The following is a 25,467-nucleotide window of genomic DNA, read 5'->3' as shown; positions in this document are numbered from 1 at the left end:
GGAATGTTATGCATGAGGAAAAACACACAAGCTAGCAGAGACTGCAGCAGTTTGCTTTTCCCTGAGACTGCTGGAAAAGGCAAGATCCCTCTTCCTCTCCCTGCAACTGAATTAACAGAGTACAAAGCCCTTTTGCGTTTTGAACTCAGTTTGCAGCAACTGCACTAAGTTGAGGGCAAAGGGGGAAAGTAGGAGGAGGAGGGAGAAAGTGGGACATTTTAAAAGAAGCTGAAAAGTAGGCTAACAGAGGATTACCTAGAATTGTCCTTGCCAAACTGAGACATTTGGAGGGTATGCAATGCCAATCACTGTCAATATTCAAAATGGGAGGGAGAAGGGCTGGGCAAGGATTTGCAGTGGCATTTCTAGCATTGATATCACCTGCCCCCCCCCCACCTGCTCAGGGGGACCAGCTACAAGCTAGCCAGTGCAACAGGGAAGGTGGGAGGGCAGTCGTGCCCGTGCACATGCTCACCCCTCCTTCTCTGTTTCGGTAGAGAGAGCCATGGCGGCAGCACCAGGTGCCACCCCTTCTCTCAGATGTCACCCGGAATGGTCTGTACCCCCCGCACCCCCCTAACGACACCACTGAAGATTGGTACTGCTGTAACCCGCGAGGGCCCCACTCCTGAGAATCTATCTCTCCTCTTTACCATTGCAACCTCCTTCTTCACTCTGGTCCAAATGGGACACGCAAACATGGTAAGGAGGAGCAGTGGACACATCTGTTATCTGCTTGCTTTCTGCTGCTCTACTCAGCAGGTAAGCAGAAATTATAAAGAAGAGGGACAGTTATAGCTGGCAATAGTGGCGGTGAAGATACAGGCTGGATAGAAAGCCCATCAACTGCGGCTGAGTCTGGAATGCAGAAAACTGCCATGGCTCAATGTTATGGAATTTGGGGGTTTGTAGTTTTGTGAGATACAGCCATGAGCCATGACAGTTAAACTGCCAATGAAACCACATCAGTGTCAAACTGCATTATTTCTGCAGTGCAGTTTAATTAAAAGTGGAAAGGACATGGGTTCCCCCCCCCCCCCCCGGGCCATAATATCAAACAAGTTGACTGTGAAGCAAAAGTGAGATCCTGTTATTTAACTCTGAAGTTCTCCCTGCAAGCTTCTGTTCAACATTGTAGTGCTGTTAAATGCAGGTCCAAGTACAAATGAATAATTCTGTATCTGCTGAAAATTGCTCACTTCTAGTTTATCTGTGCCTGTATAAATGGACCATTTCTCATGAGCCAGTGTGGCGTAGTGGTTTGAGTGTTGGACTACAATTCTGGAGATCAGGGTTCAATCCCCATCTTAGTCATGAAACCCAGTTTGGGGCATGTCACATTCTCTCAGCCTCAGAGGAAGGCAATGGCACATCGCCTCTGAACAAATCTTCCCAAGAAAACCCCATGATAGGGATCCCTAAGACCACCATAAGTTGGAAATGATTTGAAGGCACCCAATGCCAAATTTCTCAATTTGCCTGGAGGAGATAGTGACTTTTAAAAACTGTTTCAATGTTAAACAAACAAACAAAAAATGGTTTGAGGAAATATAAGGAACTTGTCAGAAATTTTAGCTACCCTTGTCTAGATGTTCTGAGATGTTAAATGTTTTGTTAAACCTTAGACAAAGATTATGCTCAGGAACAGTCGTGTGGCCTAGGCACTGTGGCGAGGGGAACACTGAAAAATGAAAAATGAAAACTGGATGGATTTTAGGACCCTGCGCAGCAAAGCCTGGAACTTCCCAACATTTTTCAGAGCCTCTTGCTTATTCATTCAGAGAAGGAACAAGGAAAGCTGTCCAGCCAACGGGAAAGAGCAAGTGGGACAAACTAACATTCGCACTGCAACAGGCACAGCAGACATGTGAAAAAAAAGCAAAATAAGAGAGATTGCCAAGGGGGGAAACAAGATTTTCCAGGCACCCCTCAGTCTTCCAGAACCACATTCCTTACAGATTCTTCTCCTTCACAAAGCTCAACATGAAACTTCCAGGAGAGGCCCGGAGCAGCTTAAAAGAAGACAGGAATGGACAGAGTTGAAATTCATTCACCTAAGGAAAAAGAGAACAGGGTGCAGAAAGGGGAAAGACAAGCACTTGCTGCCATAGACCCTCCAGGCTGCTTTTCACGGATTTCCTCCTCCAAAAAGCATCCCTCAACATTGATCTTGGCATCACCATGACTGCTCATGGCTTCTTCTGGGACCTGTGGGCTTTTGCAAGCTTTGGGTTTTTCCTGCTGGTCCGTGGGCAACATGCCCAAAGCAGCACTAACACGGACAGCGGGCACTGGAGGCAGATGATCCAATGGGAAAACAACGGCAGAGTGTACAGCCTCCTGAACTCGGGCTCAGAGTATGTCCCAGCCAGCCAGGTGAGGGCCGACAGCAGCACAAGGGTCATGTTGGCTGATGCTGCCACCCACCAAACCCGAAGAGTGCCAGGGAACACCCGACGGCAAGCCCCAACCTTGCCAGTCAGGGCAGGATCAGATACCGTCCGGGGACAGACACGGCATCCCTTTGGCTTTGGACAGGTGCCAGACAATTGGAGAGATGGGGCCACCGGGGATGGTCATTCCAACTCCCAACGGCCTCGATCGCCCACCACTCGGCAGCGTCAAGTTGGCTCTTCTTCCTCTGCTTCTTCCTTTTCGCAGGCCTCTTTTGGTCAACTCTACCCACAGTCCTCTTACCCACAGCCGCCTTATGTTAACCAGTATGAGACCTATGACCCACAGGTGCCCCGTGCCTATGATGAGACCTATGCCTACTATCGTACCGCAGGAACTGGAGGGAGTGCTGTGGCTGCGGCCGCAGCCAGTGCTGGAGTCATATACCCTTTCCAGCCACAGGTGAGATATGAAGAGTATACGGAAGATCAGACCCCTTATCGAGCCCAAGGATACTACCCAGCCCCAGAGAGACCCTACATCCCTGTGCCCCAGCAGCTTCCATCCTCTGATGGCTTAGACCGAAGGTACTCACACAGCCTCTACCATGACACAGGAACTAGCTACGACCAAAGTGTCCAGGACCCTTACTCCTCCACCCAGAATCAACAGTCTGTGGGCCAAGGGGTCCCTCTTGCAGACAACTTGCATCTCAATTCTGGATCTCCTGTGAGTACTGGCACCCAGTACAGGAATGAGCCGTGGGTAGGCCAATATCCACCTTTTGGGGATGTGCCAGGAGAGCCTTACGTTCCTTCTCGTAACGTGGAAGCTCAGCCACCCTTCCGACCCTTAGACCCCCAAGGGGTCCCTAGGCCTGAGCCATATCTCCCCATCCGGAATGCGGAGTCTCCCCAACTGATTCCAGACAACCAAGGTGTTAACCAAGGTCGGATGAGTGTGGGCAGCATCTACAGACCAAATCAGAACGGACGGGGTGAGTTACTGAATCCCAAGCATTTGTGAGAAGGGAGCTAGGGAGGAGAAGGAACAGTGCATTATGTGCTTTGGGTCCCCTGAGCAGAGGTGGGGAAGAAACTGTGGGTGCATCTACACTATAGAAATAATGCTGTTTGACTGCACTTAAACTGCCATGGCACTATCCTACAGAATCCTGGGATCTATAGTTTTGTGAGGCACCAGCACTCTTTGGTAGAGAAGGCTGAAGACTGAGTATAATGACAAATCCCAGGATTCCATAGGATGCACCTGTAGTACTTAAATTGGGGTCAAACTGCCTTATCTCTACAGTGTCAATGCACTGTGTGGCACCAGGCTTCCAGGCTGCATCCTCACTGCAGAAATAATTTGATTTGATGCCATTTCAACTATCCTTGCTCAATGCTGTGGAATTCTGAGAATTGTAGTTTGTTGCAGCCCCAGAGCTCTGCTCAGAATTCCCAGAATTTGACAGCAGTGAGCCTCAGCAGTTGAAGTGGTTTCAATCTGGATTTTTTCAGCAGTGTGGATGCAGACTGGCCTTCTTGATTAATGAGAGTTGCATCAGAAAGACTCAGACTGCACATGGCTGTGGTGTCCAGAACAGAAAATCAAGCAGCACAAAGTTAAGAGGTGATATGATGGTTCTGTTTAAATATTTAAAAAGATGTCATACTGAAGATGTAGCTCCAGAGAATAGGACTCTGAGCAATGGAGTAAAACTACACCTAAACATTAGAAAGAACTTCCTGACAGTAAGAGCTGTTCGACAATGGAAGATGCTGCCTGGGAGAGTGGTAGAGTCACCTTCTTTGGAGGTTTTTAACCAGAGGCTGGATGGTCATCTGTTAGCGGTGCTTTGATTGTATATTCCTGCATGGCAGAATTGGATTGGATTTGATGACCCTTGAGGTCTCTTCCAATGCTATGATTTTATGACATCAAGGTGTGTCTGCACCAAAGCTGTTTAAAAGTATGAAACAACTATTGAAGCAACGGTGCTTGAAACATTGGCCCAGCTGAGCATGGGAACTAACAGCATTCTTAGAAAACCTTTCATGCTGGAATTGAATCAAACCAAAAGGAGCCTAGAAGAAATTCATAATTTTTATGTGTGGCCTTGGATATGGGAGGGTCTTTGCATAGAACACAAAGAAAACATAGATTGGTCCAGGCCAGAGCTTGGGAAAGTGACTTGTATGAACTACAGCTCCCATAATCTCCCACCTCATGCCACTAGTGGCTGGAGGATTTTGAGAACTGTAGTCCAAAATAGTAATTCTCATTCAAACATTCTCCAAACTACCGTTCAGAGGTTCCAACAAGCAATGACTTGCAGGATACCTCTTCCTATACCCTCCCCACTTTACATATTATGCATGATGTCCCTTTCGGTAACTTTCCCAAGCTGCAGCTTAAAGCACTGCTGCAAATATGCTTATTTGAACCAAAGTCTAATAATAATGTGACTTGTTTTGAGATGGTGGGGGACTCATCTTCATTAGATGTTTTTAAACATAGGTTGGATGTCTACCTGCCGGGAATACCTGAGCAATGGATCCTGTACTGATAAAGGGTTGGACTGGACTGTTATTGGGTTCCCTTACAGTTTTATGATTCTGTGGCAGTAGTTTTCAGTCTTTGGTCCTCCCAATGTCTGAGACTAACTTCTAGAAATCTTCTGGGAGCTGAGATCCCGAACATCTAAAGGGTGGAGTTTATCACGCAATGGAGATCGGAAGTTTATCCCGTGAATATCCCGGAAAAATCAAATTATACGTAACAATTTCACACAACGTCACACAAAACCCGCCATTAAAGTGGCCACAAAGAAGCTTTAATGCACATCTTTTTTTACTTTTGGGATTTCAGCAACAATGTATTTCCGAATCACTTTATTTGCGCAATACCATGTGATAATCATTCGCGCAATTACTCGCCATTTCCGCTTCATGTGCGGGATGCTTTAAATGCGCTTTAATCTCTCTTTAATGTCAAAATCAGCCCCAGTGTGATAAACTCCAATCAAAAGTTGTCTCCCCTGGGGTGTTTTTGTGGCTCCCAGGGCCCTCTCAAATCTCCCAAGGTGATAATGTTCTTTTCTTTGAAACAACAAGCAAATCGGAAGTGCTTCTGCTCACTTCCTGTTGTTAAAAAAGAGCTAAAACATGGTGATAATGCCCCCATGCCCTACAGGGCTCTGAGCTTGCTTAAGACCAAGAGTGGACTTTAAAAAACAACACCTATTACAGGGTTCTCTGGGGCTGAGAGGATGTGACTCGCCCAAGGTCACCCAGCACGTTTCCATGGATGAGCAGAGAATCGAACCCTGATCTCCAGAGTCCTAGTCCTATTATGCTCAAACCACTACACCATACTGGCCATAAATCTAATTATTAGCCCAGACTAAATTCGACCCATTGAGTCAATTGCATTTACCTATATTTTGACTCACTATTTCACAACTGAGTCAACAGGTCTACTTGAATTGGATCCAAACAACAGGACTCGAGCCCAGGATTGTTACACCCAAGAAAGGATAGAGAGGGGGTTTCATTGCAAGCTACATAAGGCAAACACTCCTAATATCAGAACTGTGCCGCTTTTGCGTGGTCAGCATTTGGCCAACATCCTTTCCCCAAAGACCTGTACCTCTCGATTAGATAATCCAACAGTCACAAGCCGCCTCTTGGAATTTGGGGGAATCCCAGTGGTCCAAGAGGATGCCAAACTCTATGTTTGTTTTTGAGATTAGACCTCTCCGGTCAAGGTTTCCTCCAAGCGACAGCAAACAAAGGGCTGTGTTTATGAGCTTGACCTGATGTCTTCCTGGCTTGCCTCCAGATGCTTTTCATCTTACAGGCCAAAGAGAGCCATAAGTGTAAATATCCTTGTCAGCTCTATCAAGACATAGGTCAGCTTTTCTCAAATAAAACCAAACCCTTGCTCCTTTTTTGCTTGGCTCTTCTCGGCTTTCCCCTCCTTGGTTTAGTTTAAACCAGTTGGGGAAGATGCAAAATAATTCTCATAAACCATTCCATGGGGAGAATCCATCTCATCCTTAGGATTCAGATGAGGACGACAGTCTGTCTACAGTGAGTCATACTCCACTAAAGGTCATATAAAGATTCAACTCAACCCAGTTTCATAAACAAATGCTTATTGGGAACAGATCATGTTCTCCAGACCAAAACACTGTTGCACTACACAATTACAGTGGGCCCTTGGTATCTGCTAGGGTTTGGTGCCAGGACCTCCATGGATACAAAAATCCATGGATGTTCAAGTCCCATTGAATACAATGGCATAGTAAAAAGGTTTGCTTATTGGAATTGATATATTTTAAAAATATTTTCAAGCTATGGATGCTTGAATCCGTAGATGAAAAAGCAGTGGATATGGAGGGCTGACTGTATAGCACTAGGAATCCACTTTGACTGCCACAGCAACTCTGCATGGAATCCTGGGGTTTGTAGTCTGATGAGGTACTAGGGGTCTCAGAATGAGAATTCTAAATGCATCTGCCTCAATAACTATTCAGTATCCCCTAGGATGTTGCCATGGCTGTTAACATGGAATTATAGTACTATATTGTTTAGAACTTTATCCCAAGTCTCTTCCCTGTTATTGTTTGTACTAACTTGGTCCAGTGAGGAACTGAACTCTTGCAAAGAACTACTAGTTGATCTATCATAGGGATGAACAACTGTTGAGGTCCACGGGCCAATTTTCTGCCTTTTCAGGCTTTGACCTTTGCGGATTTGATTATTTGTGGTTTTGGTTAACATGTTCTCTCTAGGAATCTCTAAGTCCTCCAGCACAATTCTGCTGGAAAAGTTGACCACAGAGTTGTGCTGGAGAACGTAGAATTTCCTAGAGAAGACACTTCTCTAGGCATTTCTGGGTCCTCCAGCATGATTCTGTGATCAACTTCTGGCAGATATTGCACTAGAGGACCTGGAGATCTCTAGAGAGGTGTTCTAGAAAGATATTCTCTTAGGCAAAAAGACTAGTGCCTTTTTATTTGGGGGTTTTCCACATGAGTGTGGAGGGACCCCTGTAATCTCAAAGGTGCTACAAGATCTCTCTACATACTAGCTCTTACAAAGTTGATCTTGCAGCTCTAAATCAGTAAGAAGTTTCCTCCCAAATAAAGGGAGAAGATGGAGCTCAGATGAAATTAATCACTGGATGGGGGGACCCTACAAGGCAGTAGATAACATTGGAAGCTAGTGAGCAGAGATCTTGACCAGGCCTTATGTTGGTAATCAACCATTTGAAAAGAAAACTTTGTCTCCTATCAGGCAGACCTGACCCAATGACCAACAGATGACCAACATTCCTGCTTGGAGCTGACTTTCCCAACTCCTTTGCTGCCTCCACATGTCTCTGATTAGACTTATTTCCATTTTATTTCCGTATATGTACAATGGTCACTTAGCAACAGTTCAGTTTAGCATATTTGTCTTGGATTCCCAACGGGGCTTTGATTCATCGCGTGGGCGTTGGGATGATGGTCTCCCCCCCTTCCTTCCTCCTTTCCGTTTACAAGATTGCATGAATCTCAGATATGGACACTTAAGTGAGTCAACCTGGCTTTTCTGGGTTCCTTTCACTGCTCACTTAGAATCTTAAGAATGGTGCTCCTTCCTTGATTTCCTGCAGAGAGAGGTAACAGGAAGGTCCTGACCCCATGTAGCCTGCTCTGAAAAAAATCCTTGACAGTTTGGAGAGAAAGGAGCCACAGAGAGGAATTTGCATCTCTTGGCTGAATCTGAATCATTCCTTTCTGGCTTATCGGAAATTCCCTGTGCAGCTTCAATTGCTTTCATCCTTCTCCTATAAACAATGTTTACATAGCAGTGCAAGCACACAAGAGCTGTCCATTCCATTTAAGAAGGAAGCACATTTAACGTGCCCAGATGTTCCCAGATAGGGAACATAGGAAACAGCCTTGGACTGAATCAGACCGTAGTTGATGGAGATGCATCTACCCCAGCCTTGTCAAAAACAACAACAACTGAACTACAGAAAACTGAGGCCTGGGGCCTCTTCTCACTACACAATTACAGTTGGCCCTTTATATCCACAGATTTTTTTATCCATGGATTCAAGCATCCACGGCTTGAAAATATTCAAAAAATATATAAATTCCAAAAAGGAAGCCTTGATTTTGCCATTTTATATAATGGACATCATTTTACTATCTATTGTATTTAATGGGACTTGAGCATCCACAGATTTTGGGATCCATGGGGTGTCCTGGATCCAAACCCTACCAGATACCTAGAGCCCACTGTATAGTGCTATGATTCCACTTTAATTGCCACAGCAATATTCTGTGGAATCCCAGTCTCTATAGTTTGTTGTTCTTGTCTTGTTCTTGTTCACCTTCAAGTTGTTTCCAATTTATGGTGACCTTAAGGCAAACGTATCGTGAGGTTTTCTTGGCAAGTTTTGTTCAGAGGTGGTTTGCCATTGCCTTCCCCTGAGGCTGAGAGAATGTGACTTGCCCTAGGTCACCCAGTGGGTTTCGTGGCTGAGCCATGAATTGAATCCTGGTTTACAGAGTTGCAGTCCAACACTAAAAGCATTATGCCATGCTGGCTCCCTCAAGTTATCATTTCTAATTTGGTTAGAGTTCTATAGATTAAGGATTTTAAGGAAGAGTATTTACAATTCAGGGCCAAAGAGCTCTAGCTCCTCACCAGACTACAAATCTCAGTATCCCAGGCCCATTAAAGCAAATCACACATTTGTAATTGTGGCTACTGCCACACTGCTAAATTAATGCAGTTTGATACCACTTTGATTGTCCATGCTATGGAATCCTGGGATTTGTAGTTTGTTGTGGCACCAGAGATCTCTCACAAAGGAAGGTAAATAGCTCACAAAGCTACAGATCCCAGGATTAGGTAGCATTGATCCATGGCACATAAAGCGGTGTCAGACAGCATTAACGTTTTATGTGAAAAAGCCCCTGATGAATCTGAGATTTTCTCCATTCAAAGCATAGTTTTGCTTTTTTGGACTACAGTTCTCAGTGCAAAGTGTTGAAAGTACAAAAACAGGTTGCACACAATCATCTCAGTGTTTGAGGGGAGGAAGAAGAGGAGGAATTTTGTCTTTCCCAGTAAGCTCAGGCAAAAGTAAACTGCTGCACCATCTCCTAGTTTATGTCTAATTATAAACTTTTGCCATCTTGAGCATACTCTGATGTTGTTGTGTGCCTTCAAGCTATTTCCAACTTGTGGGTACACTAAAGCAAACCTATCATAAGGTTTTCTTGGCAAGAGGAGGTTTGCTATTGCCTTCTTCTGCAACTGAGAGAGTGTGACACCCAATGTCACCCAATAGGTTTCTGTGATGGAACAGGGATTCGAACCCTAGTCTCCAGAATCCTAATCCAACACACCAAACCACTACACCATGTTATCTCCTTCTTGGCCATATTTGTCCCAGTTTTTATCTGTGAAATGTTAGAAGGCATGACCTATCAGAGGGCCACCTTTCTGGAACAGAGACCTCCATTTGATGTCAATTATTGCAAGCAAAAGAGGATTTTTACAGAGTAAACAGTAACAAATCCCTTTCCTTCTCAAATGCATGCATGAAATCACTTACTCATAAAGATATGTCCCCTCCCCTTAAAACATTGACAATTGACTTAGGGGAGTGTTTGGGATGGGTGGGAGAGATGTCTCAAATTTTATTTCTGGAAGGCAAGAGCTCAGCTAAAGAAACTGTTCCCCCATCACACGCATATGCACATAAATGCACTGACTTCTCTTAATGTGAGAATCCCTGGCGCATTACCTCAGCAGAAATGACCAAGCATCGAGGCAGGAAATGAAAGCCAAAGTGGTGATGTGATTCCTCCAGGGAGGACAGCCTGAGAAACAAGGAGGCATTGTTCTTTTCGGCTCTTGGAAAAACAAATCAGGGTCTAACGGTGTTCCCACTGAAATCTGCAAAGGGGCTTATGTTATATGGCTGGAGAGGGAGAGATCAGAAAGGGTAGACTTTAGCATTGCGTAGCTCACTGCCTTTTCTGAATTAAACTGTGTGAATTGTGTGTTTTAATTTATCACAAGAAGAGAGTGCATGCTCAGGACATTTCTGAAAACATCACAAAGCTAAATGACTGATGCACATGGACAGCACACCCTCCAAATGTCCAGATTTGGCAGCAACAGTCCCAATGAACCCTCTCTTGTCTCTCTTCTCCAGTTGCTTTTAAAGTATCTCAGGCCCCATCCCCACTTACAGATAAATCAGTGTGCAATCCAAATCGATGGATCGATTCGACAGCAGAGCGTGGTTCCCACTACATTTGTCCGGATTGAATTTTTCCCTCCAAAACATTCCACTTGTGGTTCTCATTCACAAATGAATTGATTCAAAATTATTCAGTTCCAGCTAGCTGAAGGGGAAATTTGAATCGATTCCGATCCACATGTGGTTCGCACTTGCACAGATTCAATTTATCGAAAAAGAAGCAGAAAAAATCAGCGTCAAAAAGATGCAGGTTAAATAGGTCTAGTGCATGGCCCCTCTCTCAGAATCACTTCAGCGATTCAGATTAGTGGCAACCAGGTTCGTTTGACTCAAATCGTTCAAATCGATTCATGGTTTTAAACCAATTCCAGTTTAAAAAGTAGTGAAAATGAGGCCTCAGTTTCTCTTTCTTTCCCTCCCACTTCCCTGCTTTGTCCTCAGCTTACTTCAGTTGCTGCAGACTGAATCCAAAGTGCAAAAATAGGTTGCACTCGGGAGAGGACAAATCTTGTCTTTCCCTGTAGGTTTCGGCAAAAGCTAACTGCTGCAGCTTCTCCTAGTTTGTGTGTTCTTCCCCTTTACAAACTTTTGTCCTCCTGACCACACTCAGATGTTGCTTGGTCTCATGTGTCCTGATTTTCACTTGTGAAATGTCAGAGGGTATAGACTACATCTGCAAATAACATTGCCCAGAGTATCCTTCAGGATCGAAACCCAAAACTTAGGGTGATGTCTCAAAGGGAATGTGTGCCATTAACCATAAGCATCAATCGCAGGAGCACAGACTATACAGTTTAAATAAAAAACACTATGTGAGAGCCAGCATGGTGTAGTGCTCTGACCATTGGACTATGGCCCTGGAGTCCAGAGTTCATATCCCCACTCTGCTGTGGAAACCCACTGGATGACCTTGGCCAAGTCACATACTCTCATCCTCAAAGGAAAGCAAAGGCAAACCCTCTCTGAAAAAATCTTGCCAAGGAAACCCTGTAATAGGTTCACTTTAGGGTTTTCGTAAATGGGAAACAACTTGAAGGCATACAAAACAACCACATCCAACAAATGAGGAAATGAACCACATACATACCTTTCAAGGTTGAGTTCTTACCCCGAGATTCCTCCCCTTTACCCTGAGGTCCAGATAGGAGCATACTGAGATCTAGGAACCCTATTTGCAAAGGTGATGCAATTAATCTGATCAACTGTATATACTCATGAGTCATGTATAAGTCTAGAAATTTTAGTGAAAAAATTGGCCCCAAAAACCTGGGTCGACTTATCCATGGGTCAATGCAAGTACTGTACTTTAACTCTCACACACATACATATATAGGCGCTGTCCCCTTTCTTTGAATAGAGTGGTAAAAGGTGAGAGCTATCCTGAGAACACTGAAAAGAAGCATGGGTCACCTCTACTCTCTCATCTATCTAGCCTTTACAATGAGCACAGACAGTTATGCCTGCCAGAATTTGCTAAATTCTCTGGCACTATTTTCCTTTGCATCATACTTTACATCCTTTGTTACATGCCCCTAAGTTTTATCCCCAACTTATCCATGGATCATAACAAAATCCATAATCTTGGCCCCAAAACCTGCCCTTGACATATACGTGAGGTCGACTTATAGTTGAGGATATATGGTAAATCCAAATGCTAACCCCAGTTGGATTAGACTATTCAGCAAATAACTGTGTGGGTCTACTCTAGTTGGTTTGCAGGTTGGACTACGACTGTAGAGAGCAAGGTTCAAATCCTTGCTCAGTCATGAAAACCCACTAGGTGACCTTGGGCAAGTCACACTCTCTCAGCCTCAGAGAATGGTAATGGCAAATCCTCTCTGAACAAATCTTGCCAAGAAACTCCTGTGATAGGTTTGTCCAAAAGTCCGAAACAAATTGAAGGCATTCAACAACAACAACAACAACAACTTTAGTTAGGACTGGCCCTTTAAACCCGTTTTCTTTTTCTTGGGAAGCATTTGCCAACCTACACTTCAAGAGAACTGAATTTTAAGTACTCCAATGCAATATCTTCAATATCCTTTTCTTTTCTTTTCTTGCAGCTGGTTTGCCCAGTAGCAGATCTCTGCATGTTTTTTATGCTGAGATTATCGGCTGCCTGCTTATAGTTATTGCTTCTAAATAGGCATCAGCTGCTCTGAAAGTCTTTTCATGGAAGAGTAGATTAAGAAGAATGGGGCAATACTTTATTAAAATGCTTTTGTTTTCAGTTATTTATTTATTACATGTGCATCCTTCTCTTTGCCAAAGAAATTCATTGCCTTTAATTATGTTAGGCATCATTCCATACTTATCTGTGTGCAGTAAATACCGTATATATAACATATATACTATAAGTCGAGAAATTTGTGCCCCAAAATTGCCCCTAAAATCTTGGGTAGACATATATAAGGGTCAATATATCAGTAGTGCTTAGAAGGGTCCTAAAGCAAGCACGCCTGATGCCCCAAACTACATTAACCCCAATTCCTTCCCTCTCCAATCCATTTTGCAAGCCTTTGCTTCCTATCGGAAAAACTCCCCATTTAAATCCACTTGCTTCTCTTTCTACTCCTTTTTGCAAGCCTTTGCTTCCTATTGGAAAAACCTCTCTATTTAAATCCACTTGTTTCTCTCTTGCTCCCTTTTGCAAGACCTGGGCATGGTACAGACGTGCCTTTTGTGTCGTGCTGGTGGCATAGTAGGGTTAAGGGACCGTGCAGCAGGTTCTCCATAAGTTGGAATTGAATTGAAGGCAAATGACAGCAACTATATACCAACACTTGCTTCTCTTTCCAGGCCTCCCAGACCTTGTACCTGATCCAAATTACGTCCAGGCTTCAACTTACGTCCAACGGGCTCACCTCTATTCCCTCCGTTGCGCTGCAGAAGAAAAGTGCCTTGCAAGGTAATGCTCTCCCTTCTTTCTGTCAGACCTAGGCTGAATCTGCACTGCAAAATTAATGCAATGTTCAATCTGCTTTAACTACCATAGCTCATTGCAATGAAATTCTGGCATTTGTAGTTTTGGGAGATATTTAGCCTTCTCTGTCAGAGAGATCTGGGGTCACAACAAACTATGGAACCCACAATTCAATACGATGGCATCAGGACGGTTAAAGGGGTGCCAAACTGCATTAATTCTGCAGTGTGGCTGTTTTAAATTGTTTTACCTGGTATTAAATTTTCTGGCTTTTAATGGATAAACTATTTAATGTAGTTGCAATCTTTTAAAATTATTGGTATTATTGTTTTGAATGGGTTTTGGGATCTCGGCCGTGTGATCCTAACAGATAGGGCCAGATATCAACGTTTTAATAAATACAATAAAATAAATTTATAGAGAGGTCTTGTAGCACCTTTGAGACTAACTGAAAGAAAGAAGCTGGCAGCATGAGCCTTTTTAGACTTCAGTCTCCTTCCTCAGATGCATTTGGTGGCATCTGAGGAAGTAGACTGAAGTCTACAAAAGCTCGTGCTGCTAATTTCTTTCTTTCAGTTAGTCTCAACGGTGCTACCAAATCTCTCTATGTACTGATTCTACAGACTAAGACGGCTATATCTTTGAATAAAATAAATTATTCAGCTAAGAAATGTACAGAAAACAGTGTCACTGCAGTCTTATCCTGTCATGGAAGGTTTGATTTTTCTCTCTGACCAAAAATGGTTTGTGTTGCATTGGCCTGCTGTCTCTTTATTCCTGCTCACATTTGTGATTTTGGTTTGCCACTGGAAAAACCTAGAGTGCATATAAGTTAGTTTTTTTGGATTAAAGGGTTTGCATTTATGACTGATGTTTTCCCAGAAAGCAAATTTCCTATTCTTGGGATGTACTTTTATGTTCTTCCAGCACTGCCTATACCCCTGAAGCCACAGACTATGATGTCCGGGTGCTCTTGCGTTTTCCCCAGCGAGTGAAGAACCAGGGGACAGCAGATTTCCTGCCCAATCGGGCTCGCCATACCTGGGAGTGGCACAGCTGCCATCAGTGAGTACCAGGGAATTTGTGGGATTTTGAGGTTGGCAGGAAGTGGCATTGGGAAGGGATTGGACATAACCAGGCTTCCCTGTATCCCATCATTTCTCAATCTCTTTCCCAACGCACAGAGTGCTTAGCTACTGCCCATGGGGATGAGAAGGAGACAGAATATGAAAGCTTAGAAACGTTTGCTTTGGGGGTTTGAACCTCTAGAATTCCCCAGCTCCCAAAACAGTGGTGTATACCCTCCAGCATTTCACAGTTTTAAACTGGAAAGCACATTTCCAAGCAACATTAGAGAGTGTCAAGATGGTGAAGGTTATTAATGAGAATGAACACACAAACTAGGAGAGGCTGCAGCAGTTTACTATTTAAATGTCTGTTAAATAAATCAATTCATTAAAAAATAATTTTTAAAATTCTTTTAAAATTTCCTTTTAATTTTTTCCCCTTTAAAAACCATCGAATATTAACAATTTTTACTTTAACCATAAGAAACTATGTACATGTAAACATACTGAGGCTGTGAGTTGTAAGTTTGATCCTAGAGGAGGGCTCCAAGGTTGACTCAGCCTTCCATCCTTTTGTAGGTTGGTCAAATGAGTACCCAGCTTGTTGGGGGCAATTGGCTTACAGATTGTAAACTGCTTAGAGAGTGCTGTTCACTGAGAAATTGTATAGAAATATACTTGCTATTGCTTGTGATTGCTATGAGACATTCAAAAAGTGAAACAAAAGCTCTTCCAATATGAAAAAGTAGTGGATGGTGTAGCTCAACCAGCATGAGGCTTGGTATATGAGCAGGATGATCACAGTTTATGGCAACATCTAGCCCTTGGTATCTGTTCCTAATACAGGCTTGCATGTAGGTTAGAATCATAGAATCACAGTTAGAAGAGAGCCCAAGGGCCATCCAATCCAAACCCATTTTGTCATGCTTGAACTCATAATCAAAGCACCCCCGACAGATGGCCATCAAGCCTCTGTTTAAAGCCCTCCAAAGAAGGAGATTCCATCACTCTCCGATGGAGTGTGTTCCACTTCTGTGTTGTTCCCTTCTTTCCCATCCGCAGGCATTACCACAGCATGGATGAATTCAGCCACTACGACTTGCTAGATGCTGCCACAGGCAAGAAAGTGGCCGAGGGCCACAAAGCGAGTTTTTGCCTGGAAGACACCACCTGTGACTTTGGGAACCTCAAGCGCTACGCCTGCACATCACACACACAGGTGGGAAGAAAGGAAGGGCTGCTCAGGTTTTGGAGGGATCCTGTGCAACTCTCATACCCTCCAACATTTCACAGATGAAAGCTGGGATGTGTGTGGCCAAGCAACATCAGAGTTTGGTCAAGATGGCAAATGTTATTCATGAAGGAGAACACACAAGCTAGGAGAAGTTGCAGCAGTTTGGTTTTGTCTAGGTCAACTGGGAAGGATCAAATTCCCCCTTCTCTCCTCTTGCTGTACTGAGTGCCAACTACTTTTGCACTTTGAACTAAGATGAGGATGAAGGGGGCAAGTGGGAAAAGGAGAGAGACTGGGGCATTTTAAAAGCAGCTGGAAAAAATAGGATTAATTGGGATTGTGCCTGCTAAATCCAGACACTTGTAGGGTATGTGCTCTTTGACAAACAGCATGCAGTACTGCTGAGGTCTATTCCTTAGGACCAAAACCTGGGTTGTAGTGGAGTCCTGCCTTGCAGGATCAAACTGCTAGGACTTCTTGATTTTCAGGATTAAGGAAATAATTTACTGTTGCCACTACTTTCCCCATTTCCTCTAGTTTAGCACAATATTCACATTTGCTGAAGTGGGTCAATCATCCCAGCAACAGTGAATTGTTATGCTAGCCATCTAATTCTGGGGTGGTTTAGTTTTAAATGAGCAACTCAGACCCCATACAATACTTTAAAGCTTCGTGTTTTTGCTCTTTTTCCAGGGTTTGAGTCCTGGTTGTTATGATACATATAATGCTGACATTGATTGCCAGTGGATTGATATCACCGATGTACAGCCTGGGAACTATATTCTAAAGGTAAGTGTAAGTTTAAATCTTTGGTGGTAATGAAGGAGGCATAATTACTTCTGGATACTACAACTTCCCCCAGCCGGTATGGCCATTGGCTGGAGAGCCTCTGGGACTTGTAGTACCAAAAAGGAACTTTCCCACACTCCTGGCTACAGTACATTTCGAAATGTCTCATGTCAAAAATTAGCTCCATAAGAACGGGGAAATGAGAACCATTTCTGTGTTCTTTTGTGTGCGCTGCTACTGTGCCAGAAACGTCTTTTGTGTTTTCTTCTTGGCAATGAAAATGTTTTGCGGCCGAAATGGAGTTCTCCCACCCTCTTGCATATTAGTTTGTTTTCTCTGTAAGGGAGAATATTATAGACGCAAGGATTTCATTCTGTGGATGGTGTAAACAGGGTCAGCCAGGAGCATTTTGCTGCCTAAAGCTAAGGAAAACATGCTTCCCTCTCTCCTCCATTCCCCTGCAAAAGTCAACTGGAAGTACAGTTCAGTTTTATGCCCAAAATGGCAATGGGTGGGAGAGCAGCCTCAGCCATAGGTATGGGGTACCTCAGGCCCCGGTATTAAATCCAGCCCTCTGAATCCCCTTTCCCTCAACCAGTAGGAGCCAATGGCATCCATGTCAGTGGGGTGGCATATCCATTCTCGGGACAAAGGGTGAAAGTAGGAGGAGAAGAGAAACTAGGACATTGTAAAAGCAATGGAAAAAGTAGAACAGCAGAGGATTAATCAGGACTATCCCTGTCAAATGAGGACAGTTGGAGGGTATTGTCTTTCTCTTTGGGGTGAATGCAGTTTTCCATATGAAAGGCTTACTTGTTCTCTCTGTCATTGCAGGTCCAAGTGAACCCCAAATATATTGTGATGGAGTCAGACTTCACCAACAACGTGGTGAGGTGCAACGTTCACTACACTGGGCGCTACGTGGCCACTACGAATTGCAAAATCTCCCAGTAAGAGTTTTTCTTGTTGAACGCTTTCTTTTATTTTCCTTTGTCTGAGCCAAACATGATGTACCAAACTCTTTGGGCAGAAAACTGAATCAAGCTGGGATCTATTGGAATGATGGTGGGACGTAACGGCACTCCTGAGATGTCACCAAGGCACTGTGGAAATAATCCAGTTTGACACCGCTTTAACTGCCCTGCCTCGGTGCCACGGAATTCTGGAAACTGTAGTCTTGTGAGACCTTTAGCCTTCTCTGTCAGAAAGCCCTGGGGCCACAATAAACTACAATTCCCAGAATTTCACAGCATGGATCCATGGCAATTAAAACAATGTCAAACTCCATTACTTCTGCAGTGCAGATGTAATCTGTGTTACAGTTGTACTGTAATATACTTATATCTTTGTTGCTGCAAAAAAGAATGAATTACAAGTAATTCCATTTTATAACAAATGCAAGGCATTTGTTTTAGATATACCTTATACACATTTGTTGTTGTTGTTGTTGTTGTTGTGTGCCTTCAATTCATTTCCAACTTACTGTGATCCAAAAGTGAACTTATCATGGATTTTTTCTTGACAAGATTTGTTCAGACAGTGTTTGTCTTCTCCTTCTGAGGCTGAGAGTATGTGACTTACCCAAGGTCACCCAATGGATTTTAATGACTTCGCCCTTTTCCCCATGGCAGCATCCTTTGGTGTCTTCCTAGCTTATGTGCTGTTTTCTCCATTCTGAAAGATCGAAATGCCTCTCCAAAGCTTGCAGGTCCTGTCACACTGCATTGTTACAGCACTATGGACCTTATCACACGTGGGGGGGTTTGCAGCTCAGATCCGCAGTCACTCCTGTTCTAGCAATGCAAAGTGTGATGTTTTTTCACACCAGATCCAGAGTCACTCCTGTCTAGTAATACGAATTAAGGTTAAAACGTGATGTGTTACCACACTTGGTTGCCTTTCTGTTGCCCTTCCGAATTGAGGGGGAAACGAAGTCAGTTCTATTCCAAGCAAGTCACGTGATGCGGATTCAAGCAAAGCAGAGTGAGTGCACATTGTATTACCATCAACGATTCGAATCGGCACCCTTGCACATGCTCAGTGGGGCTCTGGACACTGTCCTCCTTCCCTGCCCCCTCCTTAGCTGTCATCCTTCATCGGGGTGAAGAAGCAGTCAGGGGATGATGGGATAGGTGGCAGGTTGGCAGAAAGGGTGAGATGGGAATGCAGGAGCAGTCAAGGGATGATGGGATGGATGGCAGGGGGTCACTGGGGCCAGGATTGGGATGCAGGAGAAGGCAGGGGATGATGGGATAGGTCACTGGGGGTCACTGGAGCCAGGATCGGGATGCAGGAGAAGGCAGAGGATGATGGGATAGGTCACTGGGGGTCTCTGGAGCCAGGATCGGGATGCAGGAGAAGATGATGGGATAGGTCGCTGGGGGTCACTGGAGCCAGGATTGGGATGCAGGAGAAGGCAGAGGATGATGGGATAGGTCGCTGGGGGTCACTGGAGCCAGGATCGGGATGCAGGAGAAGGCAGAGGATGATGGGATAGGTCACTGGGGGTCTCTGGAGCCAGGATCGGGATGCAGGAGAAGATGATGGGATAGGTCGCTGGGGGTCACTGGAGCCAGGATCGGGATGCAGGAGAAGGCAGAGGATGATGGGATAGGTCGCTGGGGGTCACTGGAGCCAGGATCGGGATGCAGGAGAAGGCAGAGGATGATGGGATAGGTCGCTGGGGGTCTCTGGAGCCAGGATCGGGATGCAGGAGAAGATGATGGGATAGGTCGCTGGGGGTCACTGGAGCCAGGATTGGGATGCAGGAGAAGGCAGAGGATGATGGGATAGGTTGCTGGGGGTCACTGGAGCCAGGATTGGGATGCAGGAGAAGGCAGAGGATGATGGGATGGGTGGCAGGATGGCAAAGAGGGCGGGATGGGCTGAAGGAGGAGGAGGGGAATGATGGAGCAGGGGGCCGGGGGGGGGGGGGTGACATCAGAGTGGTTTTCCACACCAGACCAATTTGAAGTGAAATCGAAATGAGCTTAAATGCGAATTCTGTGAATTCACTTTTTTTCTGAATTCATCAAAATGAGGGGTCACTTTGGAATCCCTGTGGAAGCCCCACGGAAGGAGCGCCCATAGAAAGGAATCTCATCTGATAACACATTCACATTCTGGCGTGAATCTGCATCGTTGGAAGCACAGTCTCATCAGAACTGACCTGCAAAAGCTCTAAAAATCTCCATGTGATAAACCTCTATGAGTCCATTTCAACTGCCGTGGCTGCATACTATGAAATCCTGGAATCTGTAGTTTGGGGAGGCACTAAAACAGCCTGTCTCAACCTTTTTACTCTGCAGGAGCCCTCAAAATAATTTTTGGAGAAACCCTGTGTAAAGATTATTATATCTACTAATCAAAAAATAAGTTTGTTTTAAAAATCAGTGTTTCACATAACCCTAGGATTCCAGTGAACACTGTCTGACAAACCTTGCGCTAGAATTATAAGTACTCCCTCCCTAAACTGCAAATCCTAGTATTCTGCTGAATAAAATGGGTCATATTGTACAAGCATACATATACAGTATATCCACACTGCAGAAATAAAGCAGTTTCACACCACTTTAACCACCATGACTCTGTCCTACAGAATGCTGGGATTTGTAGTTTGATGAGGCACCAGGGCTCATTGACAGACCAGACTGAATACCTCACTCAGCTACAAATCCCAGGATAGAGCCATGACAGTTAAAGTGGTGTCAAACATCTTTATTTCTGCAGTGTGGAAGAGCTCTTGCAATAACCAGTACACTGCAACAAATAACCAGAGAACAACAAAGAGAAAAGGCTATTGCCACCCCACCTAGGACTAATGGGTTTCAACTTTCTGGGGGCATCTGCAGTGAGAGAAAAGCTGGGGGAAATTACCATATTGGACTACAACTCCCAGAATCCCCCAAGCTAGGGGAATTTGGGAAATGTAGTCCAAAAAGGTTACTTTTCCCAGCTCTTGACAAAGATCACATAGAAAACAGACTGCTGGATTCAACAGACTCCTGGTTAGGAATGATCTCATTTTCTTATAGGAACAACCAGACATTCTCCTTTTCCTGGACATGTCCAGGAGACATTCCAAAATGTTCTCCATTCTGAGCATGGCAAAGAAGCATGAACATATATTTGCCATATATACTCGACTATAAGTTGACCTTGTATATAAGTCGAGAACAGATTTGGGAGCCAAAATTATGGATTTTGGTATGACTCATGGATAAGTCGAGGGTAAAACTTAGTGACATGTAAAGATGTAAAGGATGAAGCAAAGGAAAACAACGCCAAAGAACTTACAAAATCCCAGCAAGTATAATTATTTGTACTCACATTGAAAGCTGGATGCATGAGAGAGTAGAAGGTGGTCAGCTTGCTTTTCACCAGGAGACAAGTTATATCTACAGGTTACAAGTACAGTACTTACATTTACCTATGGATAAGTCAACTCAGGTTTTTTGGGTTCCTTTTTTAACCTAAAATTCTAGACTTATACATGATTTCCTGAATGTCCTACATTTTGCGGTGCCTCTTTTGCATTCAGGACATCTACTCTCCCTGTATAGGAAATTCTTCTGCCTATGTAAACCACACTTAAACAAAATAGGGCAAATCTGCCATTGCAGGGGCACAGAAAGAGGCAGATTAATGTCGATTTGAGCTTCCACAACACCATCATTTCATCCTGACCATGAGCTGCAGCTTTGATCTTGCCTTCCTGCGCCTCTCTGCCTGATTTTTTGCTTCCTAGGGTTGACCAAAGTGTGCAATTTTTTTGCATGCTTCCAGTTCTTAACCACATTTGCTGGACAGCCAGGATAAATAGGCGCCTTCCCAGAAACGCATGGCGATGCTTGTTGATTTTGACAAGGGAACTGAGAGGGAAAAGAAAGAGGAAGGGAGTGTTTTCCCCTAAAAATTTATAGCTATATGACTGCTCTTTATACATATGTTTTTAAAAGTCTCATTAAAAATGCATTGCTCCAATTGGGATTTTGAACAGAGAGGCAGGCAGACAGCTGTATTTGGCAGATTCTGGAACTGAGGCTACAGTGAGTCTTTTCGGGGGCAGATTTCCCAAATGGCCAACAAATGCAACCATCAGTTGTATGAAAGCACTAGTTTTGCTCCCACTGTTGTTTCTGGCTTATGGTGACCCTATCATTGGGTTTTCTTGGTAAGATTGGTTCAGAGACAGATTGCCATTGCCATTGCCTTCCCATCAGGCTGAGAGCATGTGACTTGCCCAAGGTGACCCAGTGAGATTCTATAGTATAGTATTTTAACTGTGAGTTTATGTGTTTTTAATTGTCTTTTGTATTCCAGTGTGTTCTATTCTGTCTCAAGGAGAGTTGCGAAAGAAATAATAGTTATGATTATCATATATTACAATTATTATTATTATTATTAGCATAAGGCCTGAGCCTTACACTTCTCCCCCTGCTTCTTTTCCAGGTCTTAATTTCCAACTGGATGGTAGACGCCTTCTCCTCTCTCCACTCCAAATATTTCTCAAGGTGGAAGAACCCAACAAAGCAGCGATCAGAGGGTGACCAGCATCTTTCTGAGATTTTTTCAAAAAAACAAAACCATGCCATTGCTATGTTTTGAGAGCACATGTTAAAATGAGAATTGTCACTTCAAATACTTTTATAAAGCCTTGGTTTTTAACCTCTGTTTCATTCACAAAATCTCTGGGTTCCTTGAGAGGGTGGACAAGGGTTGTTGTGCAAACAGGACCCTGCATGAATGTCTATGGTCTTCGAAGGCAGTTAAACCTTGGGTTGCTCATCCCGGCTATAAATGAATGCAGCCATCACAAAATATACAACAACAACAAAGTCTGTGGTAACCTTCGAAGGAAGTTACACATTGGATCATCTCTTTCTCTCCCCAGAGTTCTCATCACTTGGAAAACTGGGATCCAGGTGCATAACAATATCACTACATGCTCGTATGTTCAAGTATACAAGCATCTAGTGATATTGTTATGCACCTGGATCCCTGTTTTTGAGTGATGCGAACCCTGGGGAGAGAAAGAGATGATCCAAGGTTTAACGTCCTGGTTGCATTCATTTACAGCAGGGATAGGCAACCCATTTTCCTCAAGAGCTGCATTCTTTCACAGGTCATCTGTCATGGTAGCTGGTAGCTTCTATGTCAGTGGAACGGCAAATCCACCCTAGGATCAAATCTGAACTGTAAAAATGCTGTTCATGGTGCTGGACCCATTTGGAAGCCCTTGACTATTGTATGTACTCATGTATAAGTCTAGAAATTTAGGTCAAAAAATTGACCCAAAAAAACCTGAGTCAACTTATCCATTGGGTCAATGTAAGTACTGTACTTTAATTCTCATTAAAAGAGGAGCCATCCCCTGGTGAAAGGCAAGAGTGTCATTTGCCCTGGAAGCAGTGAACTCCCTCTATTTTCTCATCCATCCAAAGGAGTACAAACAGTTGTGCCTGCTGGAATTCTGTAAGTACTTTGGCATTGTTTTCCTTTGCTTCATCCTTACATCCTTTCTTAGATGCCCCTAAGTTTTACCCTCAACTTGAGTCATATCAAAATCCATAATTCTGGTCTCAAAACTTGCCCTTGACTTATACATGAGGTCAACTGATAGTCAAGTATACATGGTATTCCTTTAAAGCAGAAGTGGATCAAGCACAGGCCTCTGGCCCAGTGCCTCTAGAATCATTTTTGTGGCCCCTAGGAGTATAAAAAAATAAAATAAAAATCTGCCCACACAAAGCACACTTTGGTTGTGGGGTATTTAAACAACAATTTTTGACCAGTGGTCTAAGATTCTGGGAGCTGAAGACCAAAACATGGAAGGCCAGTGCTCGGGAAGTATTGATCAAAACCAGTGATTCCCAAACTTTGGACTTCCAAGGGTTTTGGACTTCAGCCCCCAGAAGCTCCAACCAGTTTGGCCAACAGCCACAAATTCTGGGGGTGGAAAGCCAAAACATCTGGAGGACTGAAATTTGGGAACTGCTGCTCTAAACACTGCATCACATTGGTTCTCTAGGAAGGGTCTATCTGCTCTTTCCTCGCTTCTACCATAAAAGATTCAGAGCAAGTTCTCCCCTCTGCCAGTTATGTTATGTAAAAACCACTGTTGGAAAGAGACACGTTGTGGGCTCATCATCATTGCACACAGCCTTCTCTTCTGTGAAACCACGGCTGCCGCTCCTGCGATTAGGCAGTAATCCCCCCAAAGAAAGAGAAGCCAAATTCCAAAGCTGCAGGGCCTGGGAAAAGCAGATCAGGGCAGAGAGGGTGGTCAGGAATGAACAGAATGCGGCGGTGGTCCATGAAGCACATTCCTCGCTTGGAGTTAACCCTTTGCTAGGAAGGAGAGAGACCAGCAAACCCCATTCCCTCAGTTCAAAAGAGGTTTCATGGCCATACTGTTTGAGGAGGGGGGATTCTGGGAGTTGCAATCCAAAAAGCACCTTTTTCAAAAGTCAAGGGCTTCCTTGTTTGGGGTGGGCAAAGTAAACAATTGTGGTATTGAACTACAATTGCCAGCAACTGCCTATCCAGCAGAGCCAGCGGTGAGGAATGATGGGAGCTGCAGTCCAACAGCATCTGGAAATCCACCCCATCCTAAATGTTAAAATTTTTAGGAGAATTTAAGAGATTTTAGAGGGAATATGTTAACTCTCTGGATTATTGGTAGACTACAGTCCCCATAATTGCTCCTTATAGAATAAACTCACTACAGACAATAGGATTCACAGTCCAAGTGTTGAAGAAACAGCATGATGTAGTGGTTTCAGTTTTGAACTAATACTCTGGGAGACCAAGGCCTGAATCTATACTCAGCCATGGGACCTTGCAGAAATCACACTCTCTCAGCCTTAGAGGAAAGCAATGGCAAGCCTCCTCTGGATCAACCTTGCCAAGAAAAAACTGAGAAAGAGTCAACGTAAGTCAGAAGGTGAGTCTACACTGTATAAATAATTCACTCTGACACCACTATAAGTGCTGTAACTCCATCCTATGAAATACTGGGATCTGTAGTTTTACAGTGTCCTTGGCAAGGAGTGCCTCACCAAATTAGATTCCAGGATTCTATAGGATGAAGCCATGGCAATTGTAGGCTTCATCCACACTGCAGAAATAATACAATTTGACACTGCTTTAACTATCACGGCTCCATCCTGTGGAATTCTGGAAACTGTAGTCTTGTGCCTTCGCTGTCAGAGAGCTCTGGTGCCACAACAAACTACAAACCCCAGGATTCCATAGCATTGAATCATGGCAGTGAAAAGTGCTGTCAAACTGGATTATTCCTACAGTGTAGATGGACCCAGAAAAAGCACAGAGCAACAACAGAACAGTTCTCCACAATCAGGTGCTGACGAGATGTACAGGATTATACCTCCCATCATGCAAGTTAGGCAACATAAGAGTTACAGTCCAGAAAATACCAGGTTGGAGAAGGCAGGAAGAGAAGATATATGTACACATATTTAGACAGGACAGAGCATGAGCGAGGAAGCTTTCCAAAGCACACAGCACTGAAGAGGAGAAAAGGCAGCCTCTGAATTCTCTGCCGAAAGAACAAACTTCAGTTGAAATTCCAGCTTCCTGAACATGAAAGGGCAATTTTTAAGCCACAGGGGGAAAGTGGGAGACGGAGGTGGTGGAATTAGAAGGAAATGGCTGCGGCAAGAGCCTTCTGACAGATCAAAGCACTTGCAAAGCACCTTTGGCAACAGCAAACACATTTTCCTCTTCCCTTCTGAGCCTCCAAAGGAGCAGGTGTGGGCAGT

General features: G+C 44.1%; 1 protein-coding gene across 1 annotated transcript; it reads left to right on the top strand.

Moving 5' to 3' along the window:
* The first annotated feature begins 1,793 nt into the window (after window positions 1-1,793).
* LOC149307235 (lysyl oxidase homolog 1-like) lies at window positions 1,794-22,335 on the top strand. The gene is made up of 7 exons (XM_089537649.1): window positions 1,794-3,391; window positions 13,471-13,579; window positions 14,522-14,659; window positions 15,724-15,880; window positions 16,589-16,684; window positions 17,519-17,634; window positions 22,136-22,335. The coding sequence occupies exons 1-7, from the start codon at window positions 2,182-2,184 to the stop codon at window positions 22,140-22,142; spliced, it is 1,833 nt and encodes a 610-aa protein (XP_089393775.1). The 5' UTR covers window positions 1,794-2,181; the 3' UTR covers window positions 22,143-22,335.
* The last annotated feature ends 3,132 nt before the right edge of the window (window positions 22,336-25,467 follow it).

This window comes from Sceloporus occidentalis, unplaced genomic scaffold (genome assembly GCF_023333645.1).
Source record: "Sceloporus occidentalis isolate IW3139 unplaced genomic scaffold, rSceOcc1.0.p SCAF_9, whole genome shotgun sequence".
Lineage (NCBI taxonomy): Eukaryota > Metazoa > Chordata > Lepidosauria > Squamata > Phrynosomatidae > Sceloporus > Sceloporus occidentalis.
The sequence above is the reverse complement of the archived record's forward strand: the minus strand, read 5'-3'. Positions and strand labels throughout refer to the sequence as shown.

Bases quoted from the DNA above. Each gene is read 5' to 3' on its own strand.
- LOC149307235 (XM_089537649.1), top strand. From the start codon at position 2,182: ATGACTGCTCATGGCTTCTTCTGGGACCTGTGGGCTTTTGCAAGCTTT. The intron at 13,580-14,521 runs GTAATGCTCTCC...ATGTTCTTCCAG, and splicing joins GAAGAAAAGTGCCTTGCAAG to CACTGCCTATACCCCTGAAG. The intron at 15,881-16,588 runs GTGGGAAGAAAG...CTCTTTTTCCAG, and splicing joins CCTGCACATCACACACACAG to GGTTTGAGTCCTGGTTGTTA.